Here is a 27,879-nt window from a genome sequence, read left to right as displayed (position 1 = left end):
ACATGAGCAAATAAAATAAAATGAAGAACATAACACACATTCCCGAGTCAGACACTCAAACTTTTCAATTCCTTTTATTAACTTTTGGGTTAACAATATCTTAACACCAGTCTGTCGAAACATTTTTTATACATCAACATGTATATGGTATTTCAAGAGTAACCAAGGTTTGTAGTGTTGTACTCTCACATATAACTAACCCTTCACTATGGGAATAAACCTGGGTTCAATGGGACATCATTCACATACACACACACTTCAGTAACACTTAAATTGTGAGGACAATTTGGATTTACCTGGACATCATTCGCATACATATACACGCACAACTAACACTTGATTGTGAGGACAATGTGTGTTTACCTGGACATCATCCGCATACACATACACGCACAACTAACACTTGATTGTGAGGACAATGTGTTTTTACCTGGACATCATTCGCATACACATACACGCACAACTAACACTTGATTGTGAGGACAATTTGGATTTACCTGGACATCATTCGCATACATATACACGCACAACTAACACTTGATTGTGAGGACAATGTGTGTTTACCTGGACATCATTCGCATACACATACACGCACAACTAACACTTGATTGTGAGGACAATGTGTGTTTACCTGGACATCATTCGCATACACATACACGCACAACTAACACTTGATTGTGAGGACAATGTGTGTTTACCTGGACATCATTTCGCATACACATACACGCACAACTAACACTTGATTGTGAGGACAATTTTGAACTACCTGGACATCATTCGCATACACACACACCTCATTAACACTTAATTGTGAGCACAATTTGTGTTTTTCTTGACATCAAAAAACATACACAATCACACGCGCCTAACTAACACTTAATTGTGAGGACAATGTGTGTTTAACTGGACATCATTCGCATACACATACACCTCACTAACACTTAATTGTGAGGACAACCCGGGTTTACCTGGACATCAATCACATACACAAACACATGCACCTAACTAATACCTGATTGTGAGGACAATTTTGGTTAACATGGACATTTATTAAGAGTTTCTGAGGTGCGTGTATGTGAATGATATCCAGCCAAACCCAAATCGCTCTCCCAATCAGGCGTTAGTTAAATGTGTGTATGTACATGACGATCTAGTATTGTAAGGACGATCTGGGTTTAACTAAGGAAATGAGAGATTTTAAAGTTTTAACAAGAGAACAATAGTCAGCCAGTCATTTAACTTGTAAACTTACAGTAACAAAAGCCACAAACCTTAAAAGAAGGTGACCATGATCTGTCTAAGAACAATTTTTTTTCAACATCAAACCTCGGTTCCTCACGAAATCCCTGATGTTTTGTACAGTTCTTTCTCTTAGCACCGGGTCCTCTGCAGTCTTGCACTGCTCACACTCTGCCTTTGTTGCGAGATGTCCCTTTGAAATTTGGACTTTAAAATGTTTCATAACGGCATTCACTTCATTGGTGGTCCATGGCCTTTTCACTATTCTCCTTGATTTGGCCTCTGCAAAAAACAAACAAAGACACATATAGATTGAATTGTCATAATGTAGGACATTTTTGATGATTGCTTCACTCTCATACAGTTGAGAGGTCATGAGATTTTATTTTTGTGATGCGTGTCACTGCAACTAATGTATTTTTGGGGGACCTACAAACACTAGACCTTAACTGTAAATTCACACAGGGCGCAAGCGTTAACGCTTAGCGGATGGCGTGTCTGAAGCATGGCGCTCACAGCACCTCAGAAATGAGAATGTAAATGTGCTTTGAGATTGTTTAGAAAGATTTGTCCTAAATAACAGTCTAAACTAAAAAAATACATTTACCATGTTAACTTTATCAGGTCTATCAAAAGAAGGATTTTATTATTTTAATTTAAAATATCTGCTAATGATGAGGACATTTTGATTATTATTTATAGGACTGCATAACGATTAATCGCAATTAATCGTTTGCAGAATAAAAGTTTTTGTTTACATCATATGTGTGTGTGTACTGTGTATAATAATTATGTATAAATAAATACAAACGCATGTATATATTTAAGAGGTATTTACATGTGTACATACATTTTTATAATTATATATATTATTTATAAATATTTATTCCATAAATATATTTTCCTTAAAATTATACATGGTTGTGTTTATTTATATTATATAATTATTATACACAGTACACACACACATATATAATGTAAACAAAAACTTGTATTCTGCAAACGATTAATCATGATTAATCGTTATGCAGCCCTAATTATGTACAAACAGAAAATTGGCCAAACATATCGGCCATAATACAGAAGTATAAAGACAATAATTTGTCTTTTTGCACCTCCCTTTGTTCATGTGGTCAATATTTTTCCCTGTGTCATTTCACATTATTACACATTATTAACTTAATTTCTAAACTTATTTGTTTTGGTTTCTTTGTATGTATGTATTACTTGGTTAAGGATTGTGTGTATATTTCTTTCATGTGTAATCAATGTCTGATGTGGTATGTCCCACAGACAGAACTTTGGGTTAAGAATGTAGAAGGATGACACAACATCACTCCTGAAGAATGCTACATAAGAACTTTCATTAAATCTCTTTTCCCCATAAGCACTTGGTCCTACTTATTATTTTACATATTAGATGCATTCTAATGCATTGGCGAGCCCTGATAGACTGAGCAGCCAAATTCAAGAAAATCTAACAATTTGGCAAAGCCAGCCAGGAGAGACGGATAAGAAGAACACTCATCACTGCAACAATAGGAGAACAGAAGAATTTCCAAGATCCTAGTTTCTGAAGATTACTGAAGACAAACAGACTATGTTGGTGGACTGTGTTGTGGAAGAAACTTCTTTAAAGACTTTGTCTTAAAAGTCTTAATTTGGTGAGTGAAACTTATCAGCTCTCCTAAAGAACAACTTAAAAAAATTAAGCAGACCAATGTTCATAGTGTAGCATTGTTAATCATTTAAGGCTTGGTCCCTTTTCTGGAGTTTGTAAAAACTGATAAACAATTTAGTCTGTTCATCTAGAGATTGTAGTAGTAGAAGCTTTGTGCTTTCTTTAAATGTCTGTAGAAATTGTTACAAGAATAATTTGGTCCATTAATCCAGAAACTGTAGAAGTCACAGAAATAGTTTGGGACTGATATTGCTGCAAGATTTTAAGACTTTTGACTGGGTGCTAAAGATGGTCTATAATCAAATTGATGAAACTTCAAGTCAATTTGCCTTCCATTGAAAAATATATGGAAAGTTGTGAGTGACAAATAGAAAACAGTAACTGAGCATTCTGAAGTAGGATTTAGAAAGACCTTAACAGTTTAAACTGTGAAGGCTAATGTTTATTGGTGTGCAAACAGTAGATGCATTTTATTATGGTTCTATTGCTTTCTTCATTGTAGTATTAAGAACTAAACAATAAGTTAGCACAAACTAATTATTGTTATTAAGAGTACATTTTAGAAATGTATGTTTGAGTGGGTTTGTCTGTATGTAGCAACTGGTCAGTCTGAATTCACACCTCTCTGAGGGCACTGCTCCTGTACTGGCCATGGCTGAGTCTATGAAAAACAATGGTTGTGGAACGAACCTGAGACCCACTACAGAACGCCATGGAACAGAACCTCCAAATGTAATTATTGTTCAGATGATGGAAAATCTGAATGCATATTTGGACAAAAGACTGGAGATAAGGACATGCCATAATGACATCTGTAGAAAATACAGTATCAAGCACTCAGAGAGTGAACAATGGGCTTTGCCGGACATCAAAAGGGCTTATGGAAAGACACAATGCTTAAGGACAAACACCAGGAAAGATGGATGGTCTGTGATTTTGCTTAAATTCAACAGCGCCTGCAGAGGTGTGAGATGGACAAACTACAATGTCAGATTGAAGCTGAGAAGGCTAAGGTTCGAACATTAGCTGAACAACTGCAAAATGAAAAGAGAGATAAAGAGCAACTGTTAAACCTGTTATGAGAAGTTGCTGAATTTGATTTCCAAACAAATTGAATCAAAAGACTGTTTCATAACGAGGACATTAACTAAAGAAACTAGCAGCAGCAACAAGCAAGTGACTGAACAACAAGTTACTGAAAATCAACAATGAATGGCTCTGCTGAGAGAGCTACCACATGATCACTGTGAAAGTGGTCGTTTAGATAGGTGTGAATAGAACCCCATTCACACAGACCTTTGGTCCCAGAAAATACCCTTAAAAATTGACAGACAAGCTTCTGTGTGAACGCAAAATCTTCCCGTAAATCCTCTGGGATCGTTCCCGGAAAGAGGACCTAGTAAGATACACGGAAAACCCACTGTGTGAACACAAAGCTAAAAACAATGCCGGAATGGGCATGTTGTAGTGAGGATGCGCGTGTCATCACAACAATAAAGTTATGGTTCAGCTCTTTAAAACAAGATATTTACATACAGATCAACATTCACGACGAGAAATGTTGCAAACTATACTGAAGCAGTTATCAGGGAACGATAAATGAGATGCAGAAATGCCTAAGGGAGGACGCTCTTGTCATAGCAACATGAAGTTATGGTTCAACTCTATAAAACGAGGGATTTACATGCAAATAAACATGCACGACAAGAAATGTCAGCAAACTGGACTGAAACAGATATCAGGTAAGTTGGCTCGTCACTTACCGCGCTGAAGCGGAGATCATTCAGCAGCGAGCATAAGAATATTGCGTCACGTGCTCATATGAGGAAATAATAAACAAAAATTTATGCGTGTCATAGCAACAAGATATATCGTTCCACTCCTTAAAACAGGGGTTTTAAATGCACATTAACAATCACTATGAGAAATGTCTGCAAATTTAAAAGCAGAGATTCTGGTTAAATATCCACTCTGAAGCTCATGAAGATCATTCACCAGGATAGAACGGCGGGTCATGCACTCCTTACAATATTATCCTAAACAAAAATGCACGCAAGTGGTTTCTGGAGAGAGAAATAATAAATAATATGCAAACTTCAGATGCATCGTGGACTTTAAACAGGTCACGTGTCTTTCCAGGACCTTGCAGATTCCGGCAATCATTGGCTGTGTGAATGAACAAAAAAAATCAATTGACCCCGGAAAAATCCCGGGTGCATTTTCCATGTATTTTCTGGAATGTCTGTGTGAAAGGGCTTATGTGATTCAGTCTCTCTATGTTCCAAAGAGCAGATCTACAGTCAGGCTCACTTCTGTGATGTCAAAAACAGAAGGACTGAAGTTGAAGTTGACAATGAGGAGGAGTATGAGGAGAATGGAGAGAGACGAACTCTCACTGTGACAAAAATGGTGAAGAAATGTGTTCCACATAGAATATACCAACCAGCAACACCTGAGCAGATTGACAAATGGTCAAGGGAACTACCAAATGTATACAAGCATCCACGGAAGACTTGGCATGTTCTTCAGCGACTGCAAAAAAATCTACCCATTAGATGGAGCAGTCATTCTCAATGTCAATTTTAGGACCAGTGACCAAAACAAGCTAAGTGAAAGAGTCAAAAAATCAAAATGACACAAAAGTTGGTGAGTCTCAAGAAAACATTGAAGCTGGATGGGAAGCTGTAAAGATTCTCTTATTTGAATTAAAACCTGCAGAGATTAACTGCGGTTAAAAATACATCTTGCATGGATAAGACAGGAGAAAGTGTCACAGAGTTTGAAGATCACTTCAAACAAACTAGGCTGGAACATGCTGGTTTGACTGATAGTGAAGATTTTAACAAGGACACTGGTATGCCTTTAAAACCTGCATTTGTAAATGGACTGAAAGCAGAGATCTCTAAAAAATTTGTTATGATGACTGGGACAGCATTGGGGTTGCTTTTAATCAGGTGGTTGAATGGTCAACAAAGATTGAAAGAACACAAGATGTCCAGCTGAGAGCCTTACAAACAAAATCTGTGAAGAGCAACAAGAGAGTGCAACATTACAAACACTCAAGTGCGAACATCCAAAGTGGAAGATGCAGTTATTGCAACAAGGAAGGACACTGGATTCGAGATTGCAGCCTGAGATTAAGAAACCAAAATGTTGGTGAGGACAGAGGTGGATGTTTCAGCAGCTGACGGTAGAACAAAAACCAACTCTACTAAAAGCTGTTGGGCTTCAGGAAAACTAAAGACCCCCTCTCTACAGCACCAGCTAGTGGCATTTCATCCAAGACCAGATGGAGTTTTTGAAAGAGAAGCACACAGAGAAAACTCAAGAATGGAAGCAGAAGGTGATGCCCTAGCAGATGATGCTGTTAATCAAGCCGTGAAGGAGAGGGGTGCACAAGTGGCATTAAGGAATCTCAAACATGAAAGACACTTGATTTCAGACATTAAGCAAGTTCCTAATTGAACCTCCAGAAAACAAATATGGTTGATGAAAGATTCAGCAAAACAGAGGGATGATGTCCATTTAAAAAATGTCAGAGGCAGGCCCATGTCCTTACCCGGAACAAAAGACATGCTTTAAGCTCATCTGAATGACAACCAAGTCCTGAATGACTCTGAACGACTAGCCTGGCAGTACAGGATCCTGAAGAGCAAGTTTAATGTGTGCCATTGTGAGTTAATTAGTCTGCCTAGAAATGAGGAATAGATGGGAGTAGTGTTTATCAGAGTCCATATATTGCGGGACTAGAGTTTTTAGGCTCTAGCATGTCATCTGAGGATGAAGAGGTAAACATACCTCCACTGGTAAACACTGTAGTGTCCTGCCAACAATAAATAGGGACAGTTTTAATTGCAGGTAGAAGTTGTTTGTGAATAATCTGCTTTCTTTGGCAAGATACGTTTCCCTTTTCTCTTGTGTGTCATTGCAGGTGTTCCAGAGAATAAGCAAGACCACTGATGTTTGACACCTTCACCACATTGCATCTACCACCAAGCTGAAACCTGGGAAGATCCTCAGAGCACATCTACGTCCACCATTTTTACATTACCCTAATTTGCAAATAACCTGCAGGACTCAGCAGAGTGCAAAAAGAACAGAACACAAAAACACCTCCGCCAAGTCCACATGATCACAACCTTAAAATGAAAGTTTATAAAGGACATTTTTAAATTGAAAAATTTTTCAGAGATCACAACAAGACCCTAACATTGGGTTGTTACCAAGTAAAAACAATAAACATACACATACCTGTGGAGCTGACAGGGTCATTTGGGGGCATTTTTCGTTTTCCTATAGAAAAAAACATGTTATAAACTGTATCACACATTACATAAAATTGGAAAATTGAAAAACAACAATAAACATACACATACCTGTGGAGCTGACTGGTTCATTGGGGGGCATTTTTTGTTTTCCTATGGCAAAAAGAAAAAATCTATTAATCTTTTATTGCAAAATGAGTTGCAAACCATCTTCAACTGAATATAAATATAATCCATAAAAAATACCGTTGGAACTTTCGGTCTCCTCATCCTGGGTCGACTTTACATGGTCCACCCTTTTTTTGTTTCCTAAATTTAAAAACACAAAATGCATTGTTAAACTGGACAACCCAAATACTTTGTTTCTGTATAGGGGTTATTCGTTCTACGTCATCAATGTTCGCGGCGGCCATATTGTTGACATAGAACTGTCAGTCTGTCAATTGACAAGCGAGGCAGCGTGGGTATTATGCATGGTATTATCGGTGTATTTTTTTTTAAACCGCACGATGGTGTGTGGTGTAATACACGGATGTTCTAACAACAGCAAAAAGAACCCCGCAATTAGTTTTTATGCGATACCGACTGTCAGAAAACATGAAAGGAAGGAGACAGAGGAGTTGAACCAGCGAAGGAGAGACTCCCAACAGCAAAGTCTGTCCCCATCATTTTACCACAGGTAACGTTAGGGATATATGCCTCACAGCAAAGTCTGTCCCCATAATTTGATCACATATGGTTAGCTGTAAGCAGTGGCTGAAACTGCTCTTTCAAATAAGCTGTCATAAATTGAGACAGTTATTAAATTAGTATTAATAACTATATGAACATAATAATAGGTCTGGCATTGATTGATACTAGGTAGGGAATTAAGGGCCGTTCACATTATAACAATAACTATAAAAAATATAATTTTGAAAATCGTTTTATATTAAAGAGAATAGCGGAGCTCACACGAAAACTATAACGATACAGATCCAATAAACGACATCATTGGGATCACTTTCTGAGCGATTTTTCCCACCTGATGAAGGATAAACCATTGATAGCATTAAAATCTGTTTGAACTTCAAGTGCACAAGCACTTAAAATGACAGTGAAGCTCATTGCTGAGGTCTATAACACAAGATTACCTCCAGTTGCTGTGAAAATTGACTACGTAATGCTTTATAATCTATTACATTAACTAACTGTTATGCCAAAAGGTAAGAGATTACACTGTTTAGAGTTACGCGAAACGCAGCGTGTTGATGACATCTGCAAAAGTTTTTATTACAAGCAATATTAGCATAAACGCAAATTAGCATAAACGTATTGTTTGGTGATGTGGATGATGATATAGTTATCGTTATAATGTGAACGGCCCTTCAGTGCTTGTATGATGAATGCGGATACTGTATGAACGATATAGTTATAAATATCCGGATAAGTTACGGCTGGCAATAAGGACGGATCTTTACTTAAGGCTATTGGGTCTATTTGATATGGTTCCACAATAATCAAGCTCATCTTCTCTTAATACAGACGAGATGAAGCCATTAGGCTACTGCTCCCCTCAACTCAAATCTACGTGCGGCTAGGGGCAGGACAGATGTCATGTCAACAAGATGGCCGCGGTTAGCGACTTCCGGTGCTTGCGAATAAGCCCTATATGCAAGCAGGAACACGTGGACCCCTAAATGATTAAACTAATAAGCAATGTGATTACTTCACCTCACTATTGGCAATTTGGCCAATCCCCTCTGACCATAACCCTTTCATATCTCACTCTGCACTGCACTGCACTGAAGAAGCTTTAAATTTATGCTGTGTTACTGAATGCAAATATGGCAGCAATAAAATTAACAGTGACATAAAAGATGCTTATAGAATACACTTTAACAGGCATAAATGTGTTTGAAAAAAGGGAAACATGCATTTGTAAAAAAATAAGACAAAAATGATTCATATTCATTAGGTACCTCTATACGTTTAAAAACTAACAAAACTGAAGGTATGTGGACTCCTTACATTGTTAATCAGACACATTTCTATTAAGGCTAATTTGCATTTTTTTATAAACCATATAGACTAGAAAGAGAACACTTGCAAGCCTGCATGAAGACTGAAGTTTGCCATGTAGTGAATACACTACATTACTGATCCACACATGATTAAAATTCATTACATACCATTTACTCCATGGAGAGAATCCGATTCTTCGTCTTCTTCATCACTTACTTCTTCCTCATCTAATTCAGGATCAATTTCATCTACAAAAAAGCACACATGATAAACACACACACACACGCTTTACATACAAGTTCTGATTCAAATTAGTTTATTTCATTGCTGACTAACATGCTAAGAAAGTAATTAAAATTACCCAATAATATCAGTCTAACAAAAAGCAATATTTTTAAGCACCAATAAAAAATTTACAACTCTTATTTTGAAACATGTTTGGAATTTACATATTTATTATTTATACATGGTTTTTGTTTTCTCTTGTTTTAAAATGACTACGTTTACATGCACCCTCGTTATGCGATTATAATGGGATTTTGGCAATATTGCAAGTATACTCTACCTCATGTAAACAATACTTCTAATCACAATACTAATAAAAATAATGTGATTAAGCTCATAACTGTATCAAGTATAATCGTATTAAAACAGGTGTCATACGCAGTTTTTAATCACAGTACGTGTCCATGCAAATTCTTTAAAGACATCTATACAGCACTAACTGAAATGCATGTGGGTTTTTGTCACGCACCTTAAGCACAAATTCATTTTAAACTTGACATTAGAAAGTTTTCCCTGAACTCTGTCAACACAACTCGCTGTCAGTCTGATTTCATCCAAAAACAGCTCAAATAACACCACAGCAGTGAATTAAACCTTTATAGGCACTGTCATAATATTTCTGTCTTCATCACAGCACAGAATAATGAAATACGTCTGAAGGATTTTTAAATATTTTTTTTTATATGCGTAATCAATCTCTGATGTGTTACGTTGCAACTGTGCCCTGATGTAATCACCACATGTACCTGTAGTTGTATGGCCTATAGAAAGTGTGTGTCAGTGTGAATAACAAAGAAACACCATTCCTCAGGGTAGACTGCTTGATAGACCAATCTCCTGTAGGAGGTCCTAACAGGTTTTTTTGTTTGTAGGCCTTTTGTTATCATATATAAAGTTCTGTCGGGTAAAGAATGTAGAAGGTTGACATGACAACATCACTACTGAAGAACTATGCTACATAAGAACATTAAATCTCTTTTCCCCATAAGCATTTGGTCCTGCTTATTATTTTACGTATTAGATGCAATCTAATGCATTGGCGTTTAACGCAAGTAAAACCCTAACAGCAGACAGTATATTCGAGTTGCATCTGCATTGGGCTAGGTTAGCTCTAGTCATGTAATCATTTTACTGCCATTAAGTCCTTAGTCTGATTATTGGAAATAATCGCATTATTGGTTTACATGTAAACCTAATCAATGATGCAATCACTTTTGTTCAAGTAGTTTTATATTCTTCACCCAAGCCTGACTGCATGTATGCTATTGCTCAATTAATGATATTCCTGTTAGGTACTTTGTAAGATTATTCTAATATATAAAATTATGCACATACCTTCAATCTCAATTTCACTAAGAGACTTTCCTTGGAAACTTCCAAGGGTTCCTATCTCCATTGCCAGTAGCAGCTTTGAGATTTTTGCAATTTCTATAGTTGCATCTGGCAACCGATAAAAGTCTCTATGGACCCGAATGTCATGGCCCAAAAAATTGGCAAGCTGATCCAGCTCATTATCTTTTAGATTAAGAATCTGGGACATTGTTGCAACCTGCTTACGGAGTTGTGTAGATCTGAGATATTCAGGGTTCTGGGCACCACACTGATTTGCAAAAAGCCTGATGCAGTCTTGTCCCCTGAAGAAACTGGTGGCTGAACACTTTGGTCTTGCAAATAGGAAGGGGTTGTCCCCATCTACTTCACATGAATCTCTCTTGTCCACAAGAAGTTGTATTGCTCCAACAAGATCAGGGCTTAGCAGAACAGCAACTTTTCTCCCTTTTTTTGCCCATTATTTCTACTCTGCTGAAATGCTTGGACATTTTTTGCTCAAACGGAGATAGACCAAGAGCTATGTCCTCATGGAGCTCAGTTTGGTCTCTTTTCATAAAACACTCAAGTGTCATTTTTGAAACTTCTCCTGCACGACGTCGGTTAAAGATGATTACTTGTGCCAGTGTCACTTTGGCGAGTTCTGCGTATGCCTGTGAAGACTCGTGGTTTTTCAGGTTTTCAAAAGCCTCAGCTGATTTCTTCTCTAGGCACTGGTGGAGAAGCTGCACATCATGTGTGAATGGTATGGTAGATGGTTTGTTGAACTTTGATTTGCTTAAAGTAGCAAGAGCAGCATGGGAGACATGTTCTGCCCATTCACTTGAGCAGAGTCTTTTGAATCGCTCTGCTGCTTTTGTCAGAGCATCATCCTCTCCTGCAATGGCCCTGCAGAGAATGATGTCAGCAATTTTGTTAAGTGAATGTCCTAACTTTAGTGCAAGACTTGGTGTCTTATACGAGTGGCTCTTTTCTTCATAACCAGCAACATCTTTCACGGCCTCAATGACTTTGTAAAAATTGTTCGGCTTCAAAGCATCTTCAAAGCTAAGTATGGAGAATTTTTTTCTCATGCTTAGCAAGAGTCTGCCCACTTCCCGTACCTTCTGTCTGATGTATTCAAATTTCGTTGGATCACTTCCGTGTTTGTTGTAAAGACTCTGACTCAACTGCAGTATGAGAAAATCATTTCGAACAACAGATGAAATGTCATCATTCTTCATATTTCCCAAGATTTTCCACACTTCAGGAGAGATTGCTTGAGAGAATGTTGACTCTGCAATATCAGCCAAAACTAGAACTTTGGCCTTACCAGTTGCTTCAGATTCGGAACAAATCTTTGAAGAACATCTCCGTGTATGGCGCCACAACTCCTTGCGTACAAACAGGCCTTTACAGTATATGCAGTGCACGTATGTTTTGGTACTCAATTCGATCTCGGATCTTACTGGTCGTCTTCTAACCTTCAGTGGTCCACTCTTATTCTCCATAACCTCTTGATTATGTTCATAGTTGCCTCTGTTTCGGAGCTTCTTAAGTAACCTTTTTCTGTCCTTGGAGTGTTTAGGAAGCAGAAATGCAGCCGCAATTTCCGTTTCACTGTCTTCATGCTTTTTAAAGTGACGGGCAATTTTAGACTGAGGTTTCTTGCACACATAACAGTAATTTTCGTGGGTGGAAAAAGTGTCTTTGAGGTTTGACTGTTTATCACAAGACTCTGTTGGTGTTTTCTTAAAACTCTGAAGCATCTCTGTATTGCTTGTGGTTTTGTCTTGATCATTACATATGAGATCTTGAGCAGAGCTGGATATGTCACTGACCATATCTTGCTCAGTGGATGAACAGTGAGTGGGTTGAGACACACTCTTTGCCTTCTTAGACTCTGAAACAAGTTGAGTGGTCTTACAATATGGTGGATTCCTTGTATTGATAATTAGACTATCACAGCTGTCGCTGTTTTGTCTTGAATCTGGGAAGAATTCATCAGAGGATTCATCAATGCTTTTATCGGCTTGGGGAGTATACTCTTCATCAGAACTGCTTTCTTCAGAACTGGAAAATGTAACATCCATCTAAAAAAAGAGACAATAATAAGTTTTTCATTATGATCTCAAAATGCATAAGATAAACTTTACTCAAGCACAGGTTTGATATAACGGAAATTTAAAATGTTTAAAATGTGAGATATATACCAATTTCTCATTCTTCATGAAGCAGGTTTTGTGCCATGTTCTTGAACACACTGAAAAAATGAAAGTAGAAATATATAAACATGTGCTTCTTTTAGTTTTTGTCAGATCACTGCTACTTCATTAGATCAAAAGGGTCAATAACAATGATACATAAATATAAATGAGCCCATGTACAACCATATATTTGAGTGACAAATACTTACATTTGCATGTTAAGCCAAGCCATTTTCGACTAGACACGGGTCCACTGCAATTTACACAAGAATCCAAACTGGATATTACTGCACAATGAACTTCATGATGGCACTATAAGGATAAAAAGAAGAAAAAAGTAATGTATTTTTAAATCAACTTCATATTGATAGACAAATCACAACTTCTATTCCCAAATGTGACATGCCCTGTTACGTTATAAAGTGCAACTTACCATTTCATTTTCATTAAAAGCTGAAACTTCTTCCTTGGCCACTGACATTTGTTTGTTGTTACAGGGCATCTGAAATGGACAAAGCAATTGTAAGTTGTCTTAAAACACTTTCAAAGCATCACATTTATCAAATTACAGTTTCAAACTAACTTAGTTTGATCCTTTAAGCTTCCCCAAATGTATATTACTTAAAATTCAGATATTATAGAGGAAAATATTTCCAAGTGCAAACCCCTCACCAAAAGCTGAAGACAGGACAAATTTAAACAACTAACTGTATTCTTCTCTTTAACAGACAGATATTTACTACAGCTAGTGTCAAATCTAAAACATTATTGGGCAGAAATGTGCATAATTACTCTACATCTTATCTATAAACCTGACACACAACCAAACCAACAACATTTCATCAAATGTGTAAAAATGTGACTGTCCTCAGAGAGAAAAACTGTCCTTATATTTCAGGTCAGTGTCGTGCCCATCCCCCCAAACACACACAACATATGAAAATCAATGGACATCTAAAGGGGATCGCACACCGGCCGCACAGCTCAGCGCCTAGGAGAACTCGGAGGTATTGTAAACCGGAAGTGCACATTAAATAGCGCGAGCTTCGTCAGATAGCGTCTACTTCAAAATGCAAAATATACGTTAGCAGCCAATGTTACTTGTTAATGATTGGGGACACATATGATGTTATGTAATGTTAAACTATGTGAGTGGCGCGACAGGGATTTGAACAACTTCCTGAGTCACAGCTGGGCGGCGCGGACAGGCGACACCTGGCAGCGCCGGTGTGCGTATACTCATAGAAAACAATGTGTTTGATTTTTTTAGAACGGCGCGGCGCTGCGCGGCCGGTGTGCGATCCCCTATAGGGTGTGTGACCGTCCTCATAGAGAAAAACTGTCCTTATATTTCAGGTCGGTGTCGTGCCCATCCCCCCCAAACACACACAACATATGAAAATCAATGGACATCATAGGGTGTGTGACCGTCCTCATAGAGGAACACTGTCCTTATATTTCAGAAAAAATGCTCACTTACTTTCTCTTTTCCTGATGAGGAAGGACCTTCAATGGATTCATCCACGGCCACCGATATCTCATCACACAATTCCTATAAATATGAGAAAGACAAGAAAAACATTCAGTAACAATGTTTGCCAAGTGATCACCATAATAATTCCCTACAAGAACAACCAAAATCTAAATATCTGTTGTCACTGGTCAGAATTCGATAATTCACCAATTATATTACCTGCCAAACCCCCCACTGTCATTTTGCACTTGGATGAATAGAAAATTGATTTAGTTCTGTTGGACAATGGACACAATAGTAACAAAGTGATTTGTCTCGGCTTCATACAGCACAAGCTACAGCACAGAAGATCTGTGGCCTCATTTATAAAATGTTGCAATCATTTCCCGATCACGCTCGGCCGCCCCTCCCATCTGGAACTCTCTCCCTGAACATTTGCGAAAACCCCAGTCCGTGAACATTTTAAAAAAAGAGCTTAAAACTGTTTTGTACAGACAGGCGCTTTTAACTTGTCCTAGTTTAATATGGTCTCTGTAGCACTTTGAGGTTCTTTTATGAAAAGTGCTTTATAAAAAAAATATAGTATTATAAATAAAATAAAAGTATTATTAATAATAATAATAATAATAATAATCATAATAATATTTCTCAAAAATGTGTATGTGTGATTTATAGAACAAGCATACGCACAGAAAACACGCATACCCCTCCCTTTCAGATGTAAAATCTTTAAATCACAAATGATCTTGAACTTGTGCACAGCTCAGCAGTTTCAGATCTCCATCTTTAAATGGTGCCCAATTAATGTCATTGACATATAAAAGAGCGCCTGTCAATGTTAAAATCCTTTATTAAAGCAGCAAGAATGGCTTATATTTCCAAAAACCTGCAGAAATCAAACAAAAGTGCGTGCATCTGCTCAGACCCTGACATGGCATGGAGCACTTTTCCACGGCAAAAACGTTTTTATAAATGTGATCTTTGCCAGGAATCTTTTGGAATCAGTTTTAAGAAGGTTGCAGTCATGACAGTGTTGCCCTTAAGTCAGCTTCATTTTTGTACACCAATCAAGTGACTTGTCATAAATTAGTAAAAAATGAACAAATAAATAAATAAGTACACTACTGCCCTGCCCCTAATACTATACTACCTAATAGCAATCACACAGACTGAAGATCGAACGATCTCACAATGGAGCATATCAACCAACACTAACGAGCACATGAAGCTTTGTGCCGCGGTGATTATATTTATCAAGCAGTTTCAGTTATCAATCAGATCAAGTGTTTACATGTCATTTTGAGTGGATTACAAAAGGTATAAACCAACCCTTTTAAACGGATTACATTTATAATCGGTTTGGGCATTTTTATTCAATATAGGTGTTTACATGGACAATTGTAATCAGTTTAAATGTTGAATTCGATTGAAAATGCTCCATGTAAACGCACCTATTGACAGAAAAATGCAAGAGAACTTCATTAGGTGCATTTACATGGAACATTGTAGTCCAAATGTAGTTAGTTTAAACTAACTACATTTGGACTACAATGTTCCATGTAAATGTTTCAAACAGAAGAAAAAAACCCAGACTGATTAAAATCGGTTTGAGAGGGGTGGTTCATACCTTTTATGATTCATTTGAAATGGCATGTAAACACTTGATCATATTAAAAAAAAGAAAACTAGGACTCTCTGCCCATGTGCAATGACGCACAAAAAGTGCTGGTGTTGTTAAAGGAAACTACATAAAGTGAATCTCATCATTCTTAAATTCTACTTCCTCTATATCTCACTTACTTTCTCTTTTCCTGATGAGGAAGGACCCTCAATGGATTCATCCATGGCCTTTGGGATCTCATCACACAATTCCTATAAATATGAGAAAGACAAGAACAACATTCAGTAACAATGTTTGCCAAGTGATCACCATAATAATTCCCTACAAGAACAACCAAAATCTGAAAATGGACAAAGCAAGTGTATGCTGTTGTCAAAACACTTTGAAAGCATCAAATGTATCAAATTACAGTTAATTCAAGTTATTTTAGTTTGATCCTTTAAGCTTCCCCCATGCACATTACTTAAAGGGACATTCCGTGTTGCATTTCCCTCTGTCAATGATGTAAAAATCGTCATTTTACATCATTGAAAGAGGAAAATGCAACACTGAAATCTGTATTTCTCCCGTCTCAGGGGAAACTGAGGGAATTATGCACGACCATTCAAAAACATGACTGGGGTTCTAACCATACAAAGCTTAATGCAAATGGCTGGAGTGTCCCTTTAAACTTAAGATATTACAGAGGGAAATCTTCCCAAGTGCAAACCCCTCATCAAAAGCTGAAGACAGGACAAATTGGAACAACTAACAGTAGGGGAGAGTGGGTCACAACCTAACACTTTTTGACTTTGGCTCTATCACACCAAAAACATTTATGGTAAATTTATTATTTTTTTCACACAAGCAACACACACATCTCTGCAACAAATGAACATTTAAAGTTAATTAATTGTTTTTATGTCATTATCATTGTATATTGGAGGCTTAGTTGTAACGCTGTGACAACTAACCCTGTTGTGTAAAAATGTTTTCAATCTCAGCTAGTTACTAGGAGTTGCTAACGTGTTTCAAAATGGTGTTATGTTTTAGGTAACAAGACAGTGAATTAAAATAATATAAGGTTTGAATTGGTAAGATTGCTTGTGCCTTTAGAAATATGTAAAAGGGCGTGCTACAATTAACCCCACTTTAGTTTGTGCCCCGCTCACCCCTATACTTCTCTTTAACAGACAGATATTTACTACAGCTAGTGTCAAATCTAAAACATTATTGGGCAGAAATGTGCATAATTACTCTACATCTTATCTATAAACCTGACACACAACCAAACCAACAACATTTCATCAAATGTGTAAAAATGTGACTGTCCTCAGAGAGAAAAACTGTCCTTATATTTCAGGTTGGTGTCGTGCCCATCCCCCCCAAACACACACAAAATATGAAAATCAATGGACATCATAGGGTGTGTGACCGTCCTCATAGAGGAACACTGTCCTTATATTTCAGGTCGGTGTCGTGCCCATCCCCCCCCCAAACACACACAACATATGAAAATCAATGGACATCATAGGGTGTGTGACCGTCCTCATAGAGGAACACTGTCCTTATATTTCAGGTCGGTGTCGTGCCCATCCCCCCCCCAAACACACACAACATATGAAAATCAATGGACATCATAGGGTGTGTGACCATCCTCATAGAGGAACACTGTCCTTATATTTCAGGTCGGTGTCGTGCCCATCCCCCCCCAAACACACACAACATATGAAAATCAATGGACATCATAGGGTGTGTGACCGTCCTCATAGAGGAACACTGTCCTTATATTTCAGGTTGGTGTCGTGCCAATCCCCCCCAAACACACACAACATATGAAAATCAATGGACATCATAGGGTGTGTGACCGTCCTCATAGAGGAACACTGTCCTTATATTTCAGGTCGGTGTCGTGCCCATCCCCCCCAAACACACACAACATATGAAAATCAATGGACATCATAGGGTGTGTGACCGTCCTCATAGAGGAACACTGTCCTTATATTTCAGGTCGGTGTCGTGCCCATCCCCCCCAAACACACACAACATATGAAAATCAATGGACATCATAGGGTGTGTGACCGTCCTCATAGAGGAACACTGTCCTTATATTTCAGGTTGGTGTCGTGCCCATCCCCCCCAAACACACACAACATATGAAAATCAATGGACATCATAGGGTGTGTGACCGTCCTCATAGAGGAACACTGTCCTTATATTTCAGGTCGGTGTCGTGCCCATCCCCCCCCAAACACACACAACATATGAAAATCAATGGACATCATAGGGTGTGTGACCGTCCTCATAGAGGAACACTGTCCTTATATTTCAGGTCGGTGTCGTGCCCATCCCCCCCAAACACACACAACATATGAAAATCAATGGACATCATAGGGTGTGTGACCGTCCTCATAGAGGAACACTGTCCTTATATTTCAGGTCGGTGTCGTGCCCATCCCCCCCAAACACACACAACATATGAAAATCAATGGACATCATAGGGTGTGTGACCGTCCTCATAGAGGAACACTGTCCTTATATTTCAGGTCGGTGTCGTGCCCATCCCCCCCCCAAACACACACAACATATGAAAATCAATGGACATCATAGGGTGTGTGACCGTCCTCATAGAGGAACACTGTCCTTATATTTCAGGTCGGTGTCGTGCCCATCCCCCCCAAACACACACAACATATGAAAATCAATGGACATCATAGGGTGTGTGACCGTCCTCATAGAGGAACACTGTCCTTATATTTCAGGTCGGTGTCGTGCCCATCCCCCCCAAACACACACAACATATGAAAATCAATGGACATCATAGGGTGTGTGACCGTCCTCATAGAGGAACACTGTCCTTATATTTCAGGTTGGTGTCGTGCCAATCCCCCCCAAACACACACAACATATGAAAATCAATGGACATCATAGGGTGTGTGACCGTCCTCATAGAGGAACACTGTCCTTATATTTCAGGTCGGTGTCGTGCCCATCCCCCCCAAACACACACAACATATGAAAATCAATGGACATCATAGGGTGTGTGACCGTCCTCATAGAGGAACACTGTCCTTATATTTCAGGTCGGTGTCGTGCCCATCCCCCCCAAACACACACAACATATGAAAATCAATGGACATCATAGGGTGTGTGACCGTCCTCATAGAGGAACACTGTCCTTATATTTCAGGTTGGTGTCGTGCCCATCCCCCCCAAACACACACAACATATGAAAATCAATGGACATCATAGGGTGTGTGACCGTCCTCATAGAGGAACACTGTCCTTATATTTCAGGTCGGTGTCGTGCCCATCCCCCCCAAACACACACAACATATGAAAATCAATGGACATCATAGGGTGTGTGACCGTCCTCATAGAGGAACACTGTCCTTATATTTCAGGTCGGTGTCGTGCCCATCCCCCCCAAACACACACAACATATGAAAATCAATGGACATCATAGGGTGTGTGACCGTCCTCATAGAGGAACACTGTCCTTATATTTCAGGTTGGTGTCGTGCCCATCCCCCCCAAACACACACAACATATGAAAATCAATGGACATCATAGGGTGTGTGACCGTCCTCATAGAGGAACACTGTCCTTATATTTCAGGTCGGTGTCGTGCCCATCCCCCCCCAAACACACACAACATATGAAAATCAATGGACATCATAGGGTGTGTGACCGTCCTCATAGAGGAACACTGTCCTTATATTTCAGGTCGGTGTCGTGCCCATCCCCCCCCAAACACACACAACATATGAAAATCAATGGACATCATAGGGTGTGTGACCGTCCTCATAGAGGAACACTGTCCTTATATTTCAGGTCGGTGTCGTGCCCATCCCCCCCAAACACACACAACATATGAAAATCAATGGACATCATAGGGTGTGTGACCGTCCTCATAGAGGAACACTGTCCTTATATTTCAGGTCGGTGTCGTGCCCATCCCCCCCAAACACACACAACATATGAAAATCAATGGACATCATAGGGTGTGTGACCATCCTCATAGAGGAACACTGTCCTTATATTTCAGGTCGGTGTCGTGCCCATCCCCCCCAAACACACACAACATATGAAAATCAATGGACATCATAGGGTGTGTGACCGTCCTCATAGAGGAACACTGTCCTTATATTTCAGGTCGGTGTCGTGCCCATCCCCCCCCAAACACACACAACATATGAAAATCAATGGACATCATAGGGTGTGTGACCGTCCTCATAGAGGAACACTGTCCTTATATTTCAGGTCGGTGTCGTGCCCATCCCCCCCAAACACACACAACATATGAAAATCAATGGACATCATAGGGTGTGTGACCGTCCTCATAGAGGAACACTGTCCTTATATTTCAGGTCGGTGTCGTGCCCATCCCCCCCCAAACACACACAACATATGAAAATCAATGGACATCATAGGGTGTGTGACCGTCCTCATAAGCCATGTTTCCATCCACATGTTTTTATCCGAATTAAGTGATATCGAATGAAAAATGCGTTATGGAAACAGTAAAATTCGATTGAATTTCATGAATATCGACTCATAAGAAATACGTTCGATCTCATCGGATTTTATCTTGATCGATATATGGCTTATGCGATAAACGCTGATGGAAACGTTATTTGCCGAATAAATAATGATTTGCGATTAAGGTTTAGGTCCTTTTATGGTTGCAAACCACACACAAAACAAGAAGAAAAAGTTTTAGGTCATTTCCGCTCTGGTGCCACAAATGGCGTGTGTCAACAAAGTCAGATGTAAGTGGACAAACGACGAGACGAGATTCATTTTAAATTTAATTTAGCAGAGAAAATAACGGCTATAGAGCTGAAGATCTTTGCCCGAACCCGGCGGGTTCGGTCGGATTCGGGCTTCATTTCTAACATTTTACACGGGCTCGTGCTCCGCCTTTGCACGGTAAATAAGCGGTCAAGTTCAATGCTGCTGAATGCCATATCAGTAAGCGCAGGACCACGCTGAAGCCATTTACAGTGGATTTAATAATTTCCTCAACAAAAATGCCTAATCTTGGTGAGTAAAGGTTTTTTAATTTATAACTAAATATTACTGTCTTAAATACATAATTTAGACAGAGGATATAGACTAATGTTGGCATTAATGTAAAGAAAGTGCCGAAGCAAATACCACAGAACCTTTATCCTAATTTCGTTATTCCCAAATAACCATCTTATTCAGAATGTATTATCTTAATTTAATTTGTTAAGAAATAATTGTTTTTATTGGCATGTTGGTCTATAATGTATTGCATATGCCTATTTAGAACGAGATGTTACGATGTTACAGATGACTTATTTTTTTTCTTTGTTTCAACTTCCAAGTGACATGTAGCCCAGTTAGTCATTAATAAATAATGTTAAAAACCTGTGTAAATTACTCATTCTTGATAAAAGCTGTTTGCGTGCGCAAATTTAAATAATGTATGGCTGTAAACGGGTTCGGGCTTTTAAAAAGCTGTCAATCTAAATATATTTTCGGGTTCGATTACAGCTTTATTTTAGATAGCAAAAATCTAAGAAATGCCATAATTTATCAGGAACTCGCGAAGGAAATGTCCAACAATGGTTATGAAAAGACGTGGGACGTCCTCCGGAGTAAATGAGGCGCTCAAACAGCGATACGCGTTTCAAAAAAGAGAGTTCTCTCGCAACGGTGCCGGAGGGAAAATAAAAGCAAATTCGACCTTGATGAGATGGATCCTCGGCCAAAGAACCCTCGTAGCTTTATTGGCTTATTGACAACTAGATATTTTTTCGTTCTCATTTACGTTAAGAATTGATCCGGACTATCATTTCACGTTAATGCCTCCGTTGTCGTTGGGCATTTACATGCATCTGCATCATCATAGCAATTTGATGTTAACGTAAATTTTCTTATTATTATAGCTTGATATGTCGCTATCAGCTCAGCTGGCACATAAGCACTTATAACTTGTGAAATGCCGCAAATTTGTCTAGCAAAACTTTGTTCGCAAATGTTTGCTTGAATATTGTGCGATTCAGTGCGAAAATGAATGGAAACACCTTCAAATGTCTCATATCAATTCGATATACCAATTTGATCGCAAACCAGCATGTGACGTCATTACGCACAGGTTTTTATTCGCTTTAAAGCCGTTGGATGGAAACACACTTTCACCAGCTTTATTCGCGTAAGTTTTTTAACCGAACTTCAGATAATTCGATTGACAAGTGGATGGAAACTTAGCTATAGAGGAACACTGTCCTTATATTTCAGGTCGGTGTCGTGCCCATCCCCCCCAAACACACAACACACAACATATGAAAATCAATGGACATCATAGATGGTATTATCTAGATTAGGTGTGACAAGTTACCCGTCATCTTTACATAGAGATGATGTGCCTAGATAGCTCTTCATCTTGCCACCATTTTCTTAATTTACACAAAAGTTTGGGATCCTGGTAAAACAGCCTGTCATGATTCCCCAAGCTACAACAACTAATATCAAGTCAGTGTCAAGAAAGAAAATATGCTCACTTACTTTCTCTTTTCCTGATGAGGAAGTACCCTCAATGGATTCATCCACGGCCACCGATATCTCATCACACAATTCCTATAAATATGAGAAAGACAAGAACAACATTCAGTAACAATGTTTGCCAAGTGATCACCATAATACCTCTTATAGGCAATTTCTTTCTTTTTTTTCTTTTAAATGCCATGCCAGATTCTAAAAGGCTATATTCATGGTGATAAATTATGCTTTATGTAGACAATTTCTTCAGCAACAACATTAAGGCTTTTGTGGCCCAAACTTAACTTCCAATAACTAAATCACAACAAAATACCTCTAGAGTAGATTATTTCTGATAACAAGCTAAATAAATAAGTAAATTGCCTTAGTTCAAACCATAGCTCAAGTGTATCTAGCCACAAGGTATTTGTTGTCAGACCGATAAACAAACACAGACAGGAACCCAACGCATATGCGTCCAATGAAACAGTCTATATACATGAACAACCAGTTTAAATATCTATAGCACTTTCACTTCTACCATGCTGTGTACACAGTAGATATGGAAAAACGAATTTATTAATTCCTTATAATATTTTCTTCAATAAAAAACAAAGAAATAAACCAAAATCTGGACACACTGCACAACATGTTTGCCATTTTAGTTCAAGAGAAAGAAACTCACTACTGAACGCCAGGGCCAAGAGGAATCCCCATAATTGTAAGTAATTTCTTCATCTGGACAAATGTCTCTTAGACTAAATAGACACAGGTGTGGCTTTCCCTCAACAACAACCATCTTGACTTTGCAGTTTGGATTTTTGTGATCATCGTTCACCAGTCGTCCTAGCGATCCATCCTCTTTTGAAGCATCTTTGCTATAAAAAAAAAAAATGCAGAAAACTATTACTATGAATTTAATAAAACAAAAGATTATGACTGACAAGTTAGGCTAAGTCTAGTCTATACCATCTATTGTCAAATAGAGATGGTGACAGTTATCTTTGCTTAATAACAATACGTTTTCTAAGTAAAGCTAGGATTGTCCATTCAAGGTTGAAAAATAATAACCTCCCTTAGGGGCCATTCACATTTCACAAGTCCACAGGGAAAACTCAAACATGCCACAGTCTTCCCTTTATCCAAAGTGCTCGGGCTCTTGCGCTTCTGTAGCGTCTGCTGTTGCCAAGCAACCATGATCAGCACTCTCCATAGATAGAGGCTGTTTCTCAATTCCAAGAACGCAAAGAACGGACTTGCATTTGAGAATTGAGATGTGTGTGATCTTCCTGTTGGTGACCTGACCTCTCCAGATTCAACATCGCAACATTCATAAAGTGACAAACATACAATTCTCTGCATTATTATATACATTATTTTTTTATGATGTCATTTTGTAATGGCAAATATGTAAATATTTTAGATACCCTGTCAGGAAATACTTCAAGGGGCAGTTTCCCGGACAGGGATTAGACTAGTCCTAGACTAAAATAAATGTAAGAGCTGTCCAAACTGAAAACAACTTGCACTGACATATCTTAAAATACATCAGTGCCCTTTGTTTTGCCTCAAAATGCACGCAAGTAATGTTTTTATTAAGGCATGTTTGTTAAAACTAGTTATATTTCATAATTATTTTTCATAATTAAACTAAGGCCTATTCCTGGCTTAAACTAATCCCTGTCCAGGAAACCACCCCCAAATGTTTACAAACAAACGTTCACTCTTGTGCACTGTGCGCAGCACTACCTTCCTCAGCCATTGTTTTGCCGCAATGACTTCTGGGGCGTAAAGCGATTTCAGCGCGCAAGTCTGCACTCGATGCATCCTCGATATCAAGAACACATCCGGGTATTTTCATGCGTCCTCTGTACTTGCATTCTTGAGAATTGGAATTGAACTTCGACGGCTAATGATGGCGTAGAGCGAGAACACGAGGGCGCAAGATCGCTGAAGAACGCATATTGAGAAACAGCCTCAGTGATCACAATAATAGCCGCTTGACAGATCATACAGCTCTGGATATCGCTGTACAGTTTTGATCAGCTGAGTATACATGGAATAATACACTTACATTAAACAATGTTTATACGTAAAAGGTTAAGTTGGTTGGATGCAGACACGTCATTCTGAAAAATGTAAATATTGCAAAAAGCCGATAATACTGCAAGGCCGACATGTCTGGAATAAAGAAAACATCACAGGTCGCTTCCTATTTAAGCAGGTACGCCGCGCGTCTACATGTAAAATAACTTGTGCACGCAAGAAACATGAAATGTGAACGGCCCGTTAGTAATCACCGTCATGATCACCTTATGATCCTAATATCAAATCCCTGGCAAAGCTTCTGTCCTTCTAGATCACAAAATGGCAAGGTGATTTGGTATTTGGAGGAAAAGCTGAACTTTGTTGTAATAATAAAATAAACGTTTTACTGTAAATTCTTTGCTTTGAATCTGATAAAAAAGCTAACTTACCAATAATGTGCTCCATTCCATGTGAAATCGAACAAGTAGTTGCCTTGAATGTCATCAACATATTTACTTTGAGACAGTACTCCACGATATTCCACAACAAATGTGGATGGTTTAATGTGTTCAAGTGCAAACACACCTCGTCCTATAAGACCAAAATAAACACATTAACAATTTTGTTATGCATTAACACACTCATGGCTTTATACTTTGAAAGACATAAATACTGTAAAAAATGTGAGATGTAATTTAAGGTGAAGTAGCAAAAAAAAATTGTACAGAGGATTTACTACAACAATATACAAGAGGTTGCACCAGCTGGGCCTACACCTAAGCGATTCAAACTCGTTCCAGCTACTCAAAGTCTACTCTTTCTTTTGAAAGGCAATAACCTGAGTTACGGTTCACTTTCAGCTTTTGCAGACTGTTTACATTCACTTACAACCACAACACATTTCATGAAAGGTTATTTGTTTTGTTTTAATTTAGAACTGTTAAAATTAAATTAATCAGAAATTATTATTTTTTATGCAAATGGAAAAGTTTCGCTCAATTACTGTGCAGATTGTGTTTGATGGTATGGGTCTGCACCCCTACTGAAAAGACCAGCTAAAGACTAGCTAGCCTAAGCTGGGGTGCGTTTCCCAAAAGCATAGTTAGCAGCAACGTTGTTGGTTGCAATGCAATTTCCCATTGCAAACCAACTAAGTTGCTAACAGGTTAGCAATGATGCTTTTGGGAAACGCAGCCCTGGTTGGCTGGTTTTATCTGGTCTCCCAGCCATGTTTTATCTGGTTAAGCATGAGTAGCTGGTTGGTTTTAGAGGAGTTTAAGAACTTTCTAAGATGGTCATGCTTTTAGATTTACCAAGCTAAAAGACCAGCCACCAGCTTAGCCAAAGTCACACAGCATGACCAGCTAAGACCTGCTCAAAAGTGCCCAAAAACCTTTAAACCAAACCTAACCAGCCTGCTCACATAATGCACGCATCTTCGGGTAGAGTACACTGTCAAAGATGTAAGAGAACAGAACAGCTCTCATTTGTCATATATTAGCTGGGGTAATGTTAATGTAAATTTGTAACCATAGTAATGCGAATGGGATCTTAAATATCAATGCGTTTAAGCATATACACAGGGACGTGCTGAGCGTAGCCATGTCTGATCTTAGTTTTAGATTGTCGAACAGTCATTGTCTTTGTAAACTATAAACTGTACTTGACATAATATTTTTTTTAAATTGCCTAATTAACCTGTGCTTAAAATTATAAATGGAGAAACATTGTGTGTGATGCACAACATACCTTTAAATGCGTTGATGTATCGTTTCTCAATGAAGGCTTTGTCTTTGCCTGACAACACATGCTCTTTGGCATCCTGTTCAGGTTTAATTCTCCTCTTTCTCAACATGTTGACTAGAAACAAAGAACACATTGAGTATATGGTCCTAATAAATATTACTTGCATTATACTACATTAGTACAATTTTGTCAGATGCATTTCTAAATAAACAATAGGCTCTATGGCATAACGTTTGAATATTTTTGTAAGGTGAACGTCTGCCACGTCAGATTAAGCAAATGGTAAAATGTAAATGGCATGTTTATATGTATGAAAAGTGTAAATAATTAACACAACAATATAAAACAATATAACGTTATATGGCCTAAACCATCAACAGAAGAAACAAGTAAAGCAGTGTCACGTTGGTGTTTTATGACAAAACAATACAAATATTGATTTAAGATTACAGTTACATAAAATATTTCTGAATCATAAAACCATAACAGCTGGAATGACGCGTCACCTGGTCAATTACGTTTATGTCCTAAAGCCAATTTACGATGGCGAAACACAGCAAGCTGCAATTTATTGTACATTATTACTTTTAAAACAACACGAATCACTACATGACATATTTCAAGCGGTTGTTTATACAGTATTATGTTTTTAAGAGTTGCCATGTGCATGACTGAAACCGTGACCACGCCATACGCGACCTGACGATTTAATTTCATTCGCTTCTGTTTACATTTTCACATATTTCTGTATAATATAAAAACTGAAAAATAATAATCCATTTAATTTAACTATTTTACTACCCACCATGATGATAATATAGCAAATGAATGCGATCTCATTCTCCTTATTAACAATCTCATGCCTTATTAATGTAACTTACTACATGCACACAAACATTAAAGTTACAAAATGTACGACAAAATATAAACTGAACTTCAAAAATCATATATTAAACTTACCTTAAACTTGCACAGGTGACACAATCGACAGCGATAAACTTTGCTGGAGTTTAGCTAATTAAAAATTCACTGCGTCACACCTGCAGACAATCAGAAGCGCCTCGAGTTTGACCGACATCAGGTGCAGCCAATCGCTGAGCAGGAAAGCCTTCAACCAATCAAACGCGTCCATTGAAGGCTGAAACGTGTATGGCGCTGCAGTACCACCGAATTTTCAATAGAGGGAGATTATACACTCTGAGGATACACTGGCATACACTGGAAATCAGGTGTAACGTACATATTAGGACATTTTGAGAAAAAGCGGGAGGTGGTTTGTGAGACTCTTCTACGCCACTCTACGCTGCTAGACTTATGAGGACATCAGCCCTGTCCTTATTGTTACGGTATGTCCTCACAGAGTCGGTATGTATTCAGGTAAAATGTCCCTATAATCCGGCCGCACCAACGCACACACACACACACACACACACACACATATGAGTGTTATTAATATATAAACAGGCGTTTTTAATTTATGTGTAAACATAATACTTTTATAATAGTTTTAGAACAACACGTAAGGTATAAAT

General features: G+C 38.3%; 2 protein-coding genes across 9 annotated transcripts; both read right to left on the bottom strand.

The window, feature by feature from the left end:
• Window positions 1–55: 55 nt before the first annotated feature.
• On the bottom strand, window positions 56–11,220 carry LOC129428912 (uncharacterized). The gene is made up of 6 exons (XM_073872587.1): window positions 10,810–11,220; window positions 9,357–9,437; window positions 7,432–7,494; window positions 7,297–7,338; window positions 7,172–7,213; window positions 56–1,521 (listed from the first exon to the last, which is right to left on the bottom strand). Exons 1-6 carry the CDS (start codon window positions 11,012–11,014, stop codon window positions 1,298–1,300), a joined length of 657 nt encoding a protein of 218 aa, XP_073728688.1. The 5' UTR covers window positions 11,015–11,220; the 3' UTR covers window positions 56–1,297.
• LOC141349072 (uncharacterized) lies at window positions 11,220–27,629 on the bottom strand. 8 transcript variants are annotated; one of them, XM_073872579.1, is made up of 11 exons: window positions 27,308–27,629; window positions 26,351–26,461; window positions 25,051–25,192; window positions 23,259–23,451; window positions 22,601–22,672; window positions 16,264–16,335; window positions 14,470–14,541; window positions 13,423–13,491; window positions 13,199–13,301; window positions 12,996–13,045; window positions 11,220–12,875 (listed from the first exon to the last, which is right to left on the bottom strand). In XM_073872579.1, exons 2-11 carry the CDS (start codon window positions 26,454–26,456, stop codon window positions 11,220–11,222), a joined length of 2,535 nt encoding a protein of 844 aa, XP_073728680.1. In that variant the 5' UTR covers window positions 26,457–26,461; window positions 27,308–27,629. The 8 variants fall into 8 exon arrangements, with proteins under 8 accessions (XP_073728680.1, XP_073728681.1, XP_073728682.1 ...); XM_073872580.1 differs by lacking the exon at window positions 27,308–27,629 and adding an exon at window positions 27,153–27,262; XM_073872581.1 differs by lacking the exon at window positions 13,423–13,491.
• Window positions 27,630–27,879: the final 250 nt, after the last annotated feature.

Source organism: Misgurnus anguillicaudatus, chromosome 10, assembly GCF_027580225.2.
Source record: "Misgurnus anguillicaudatus chromosome 10, ASM2758022v2, whole genome shotgun sequence".
NCBI lineage: Eukaryota > Metazoa > Chordata > Actinopteri > Cypriniformes > Cobitidae > Misgurnus > Misgurnus anguillicaudatus.
This window is presented reverse-complemented; position numbering and strand designations above follow the sequence as displayed.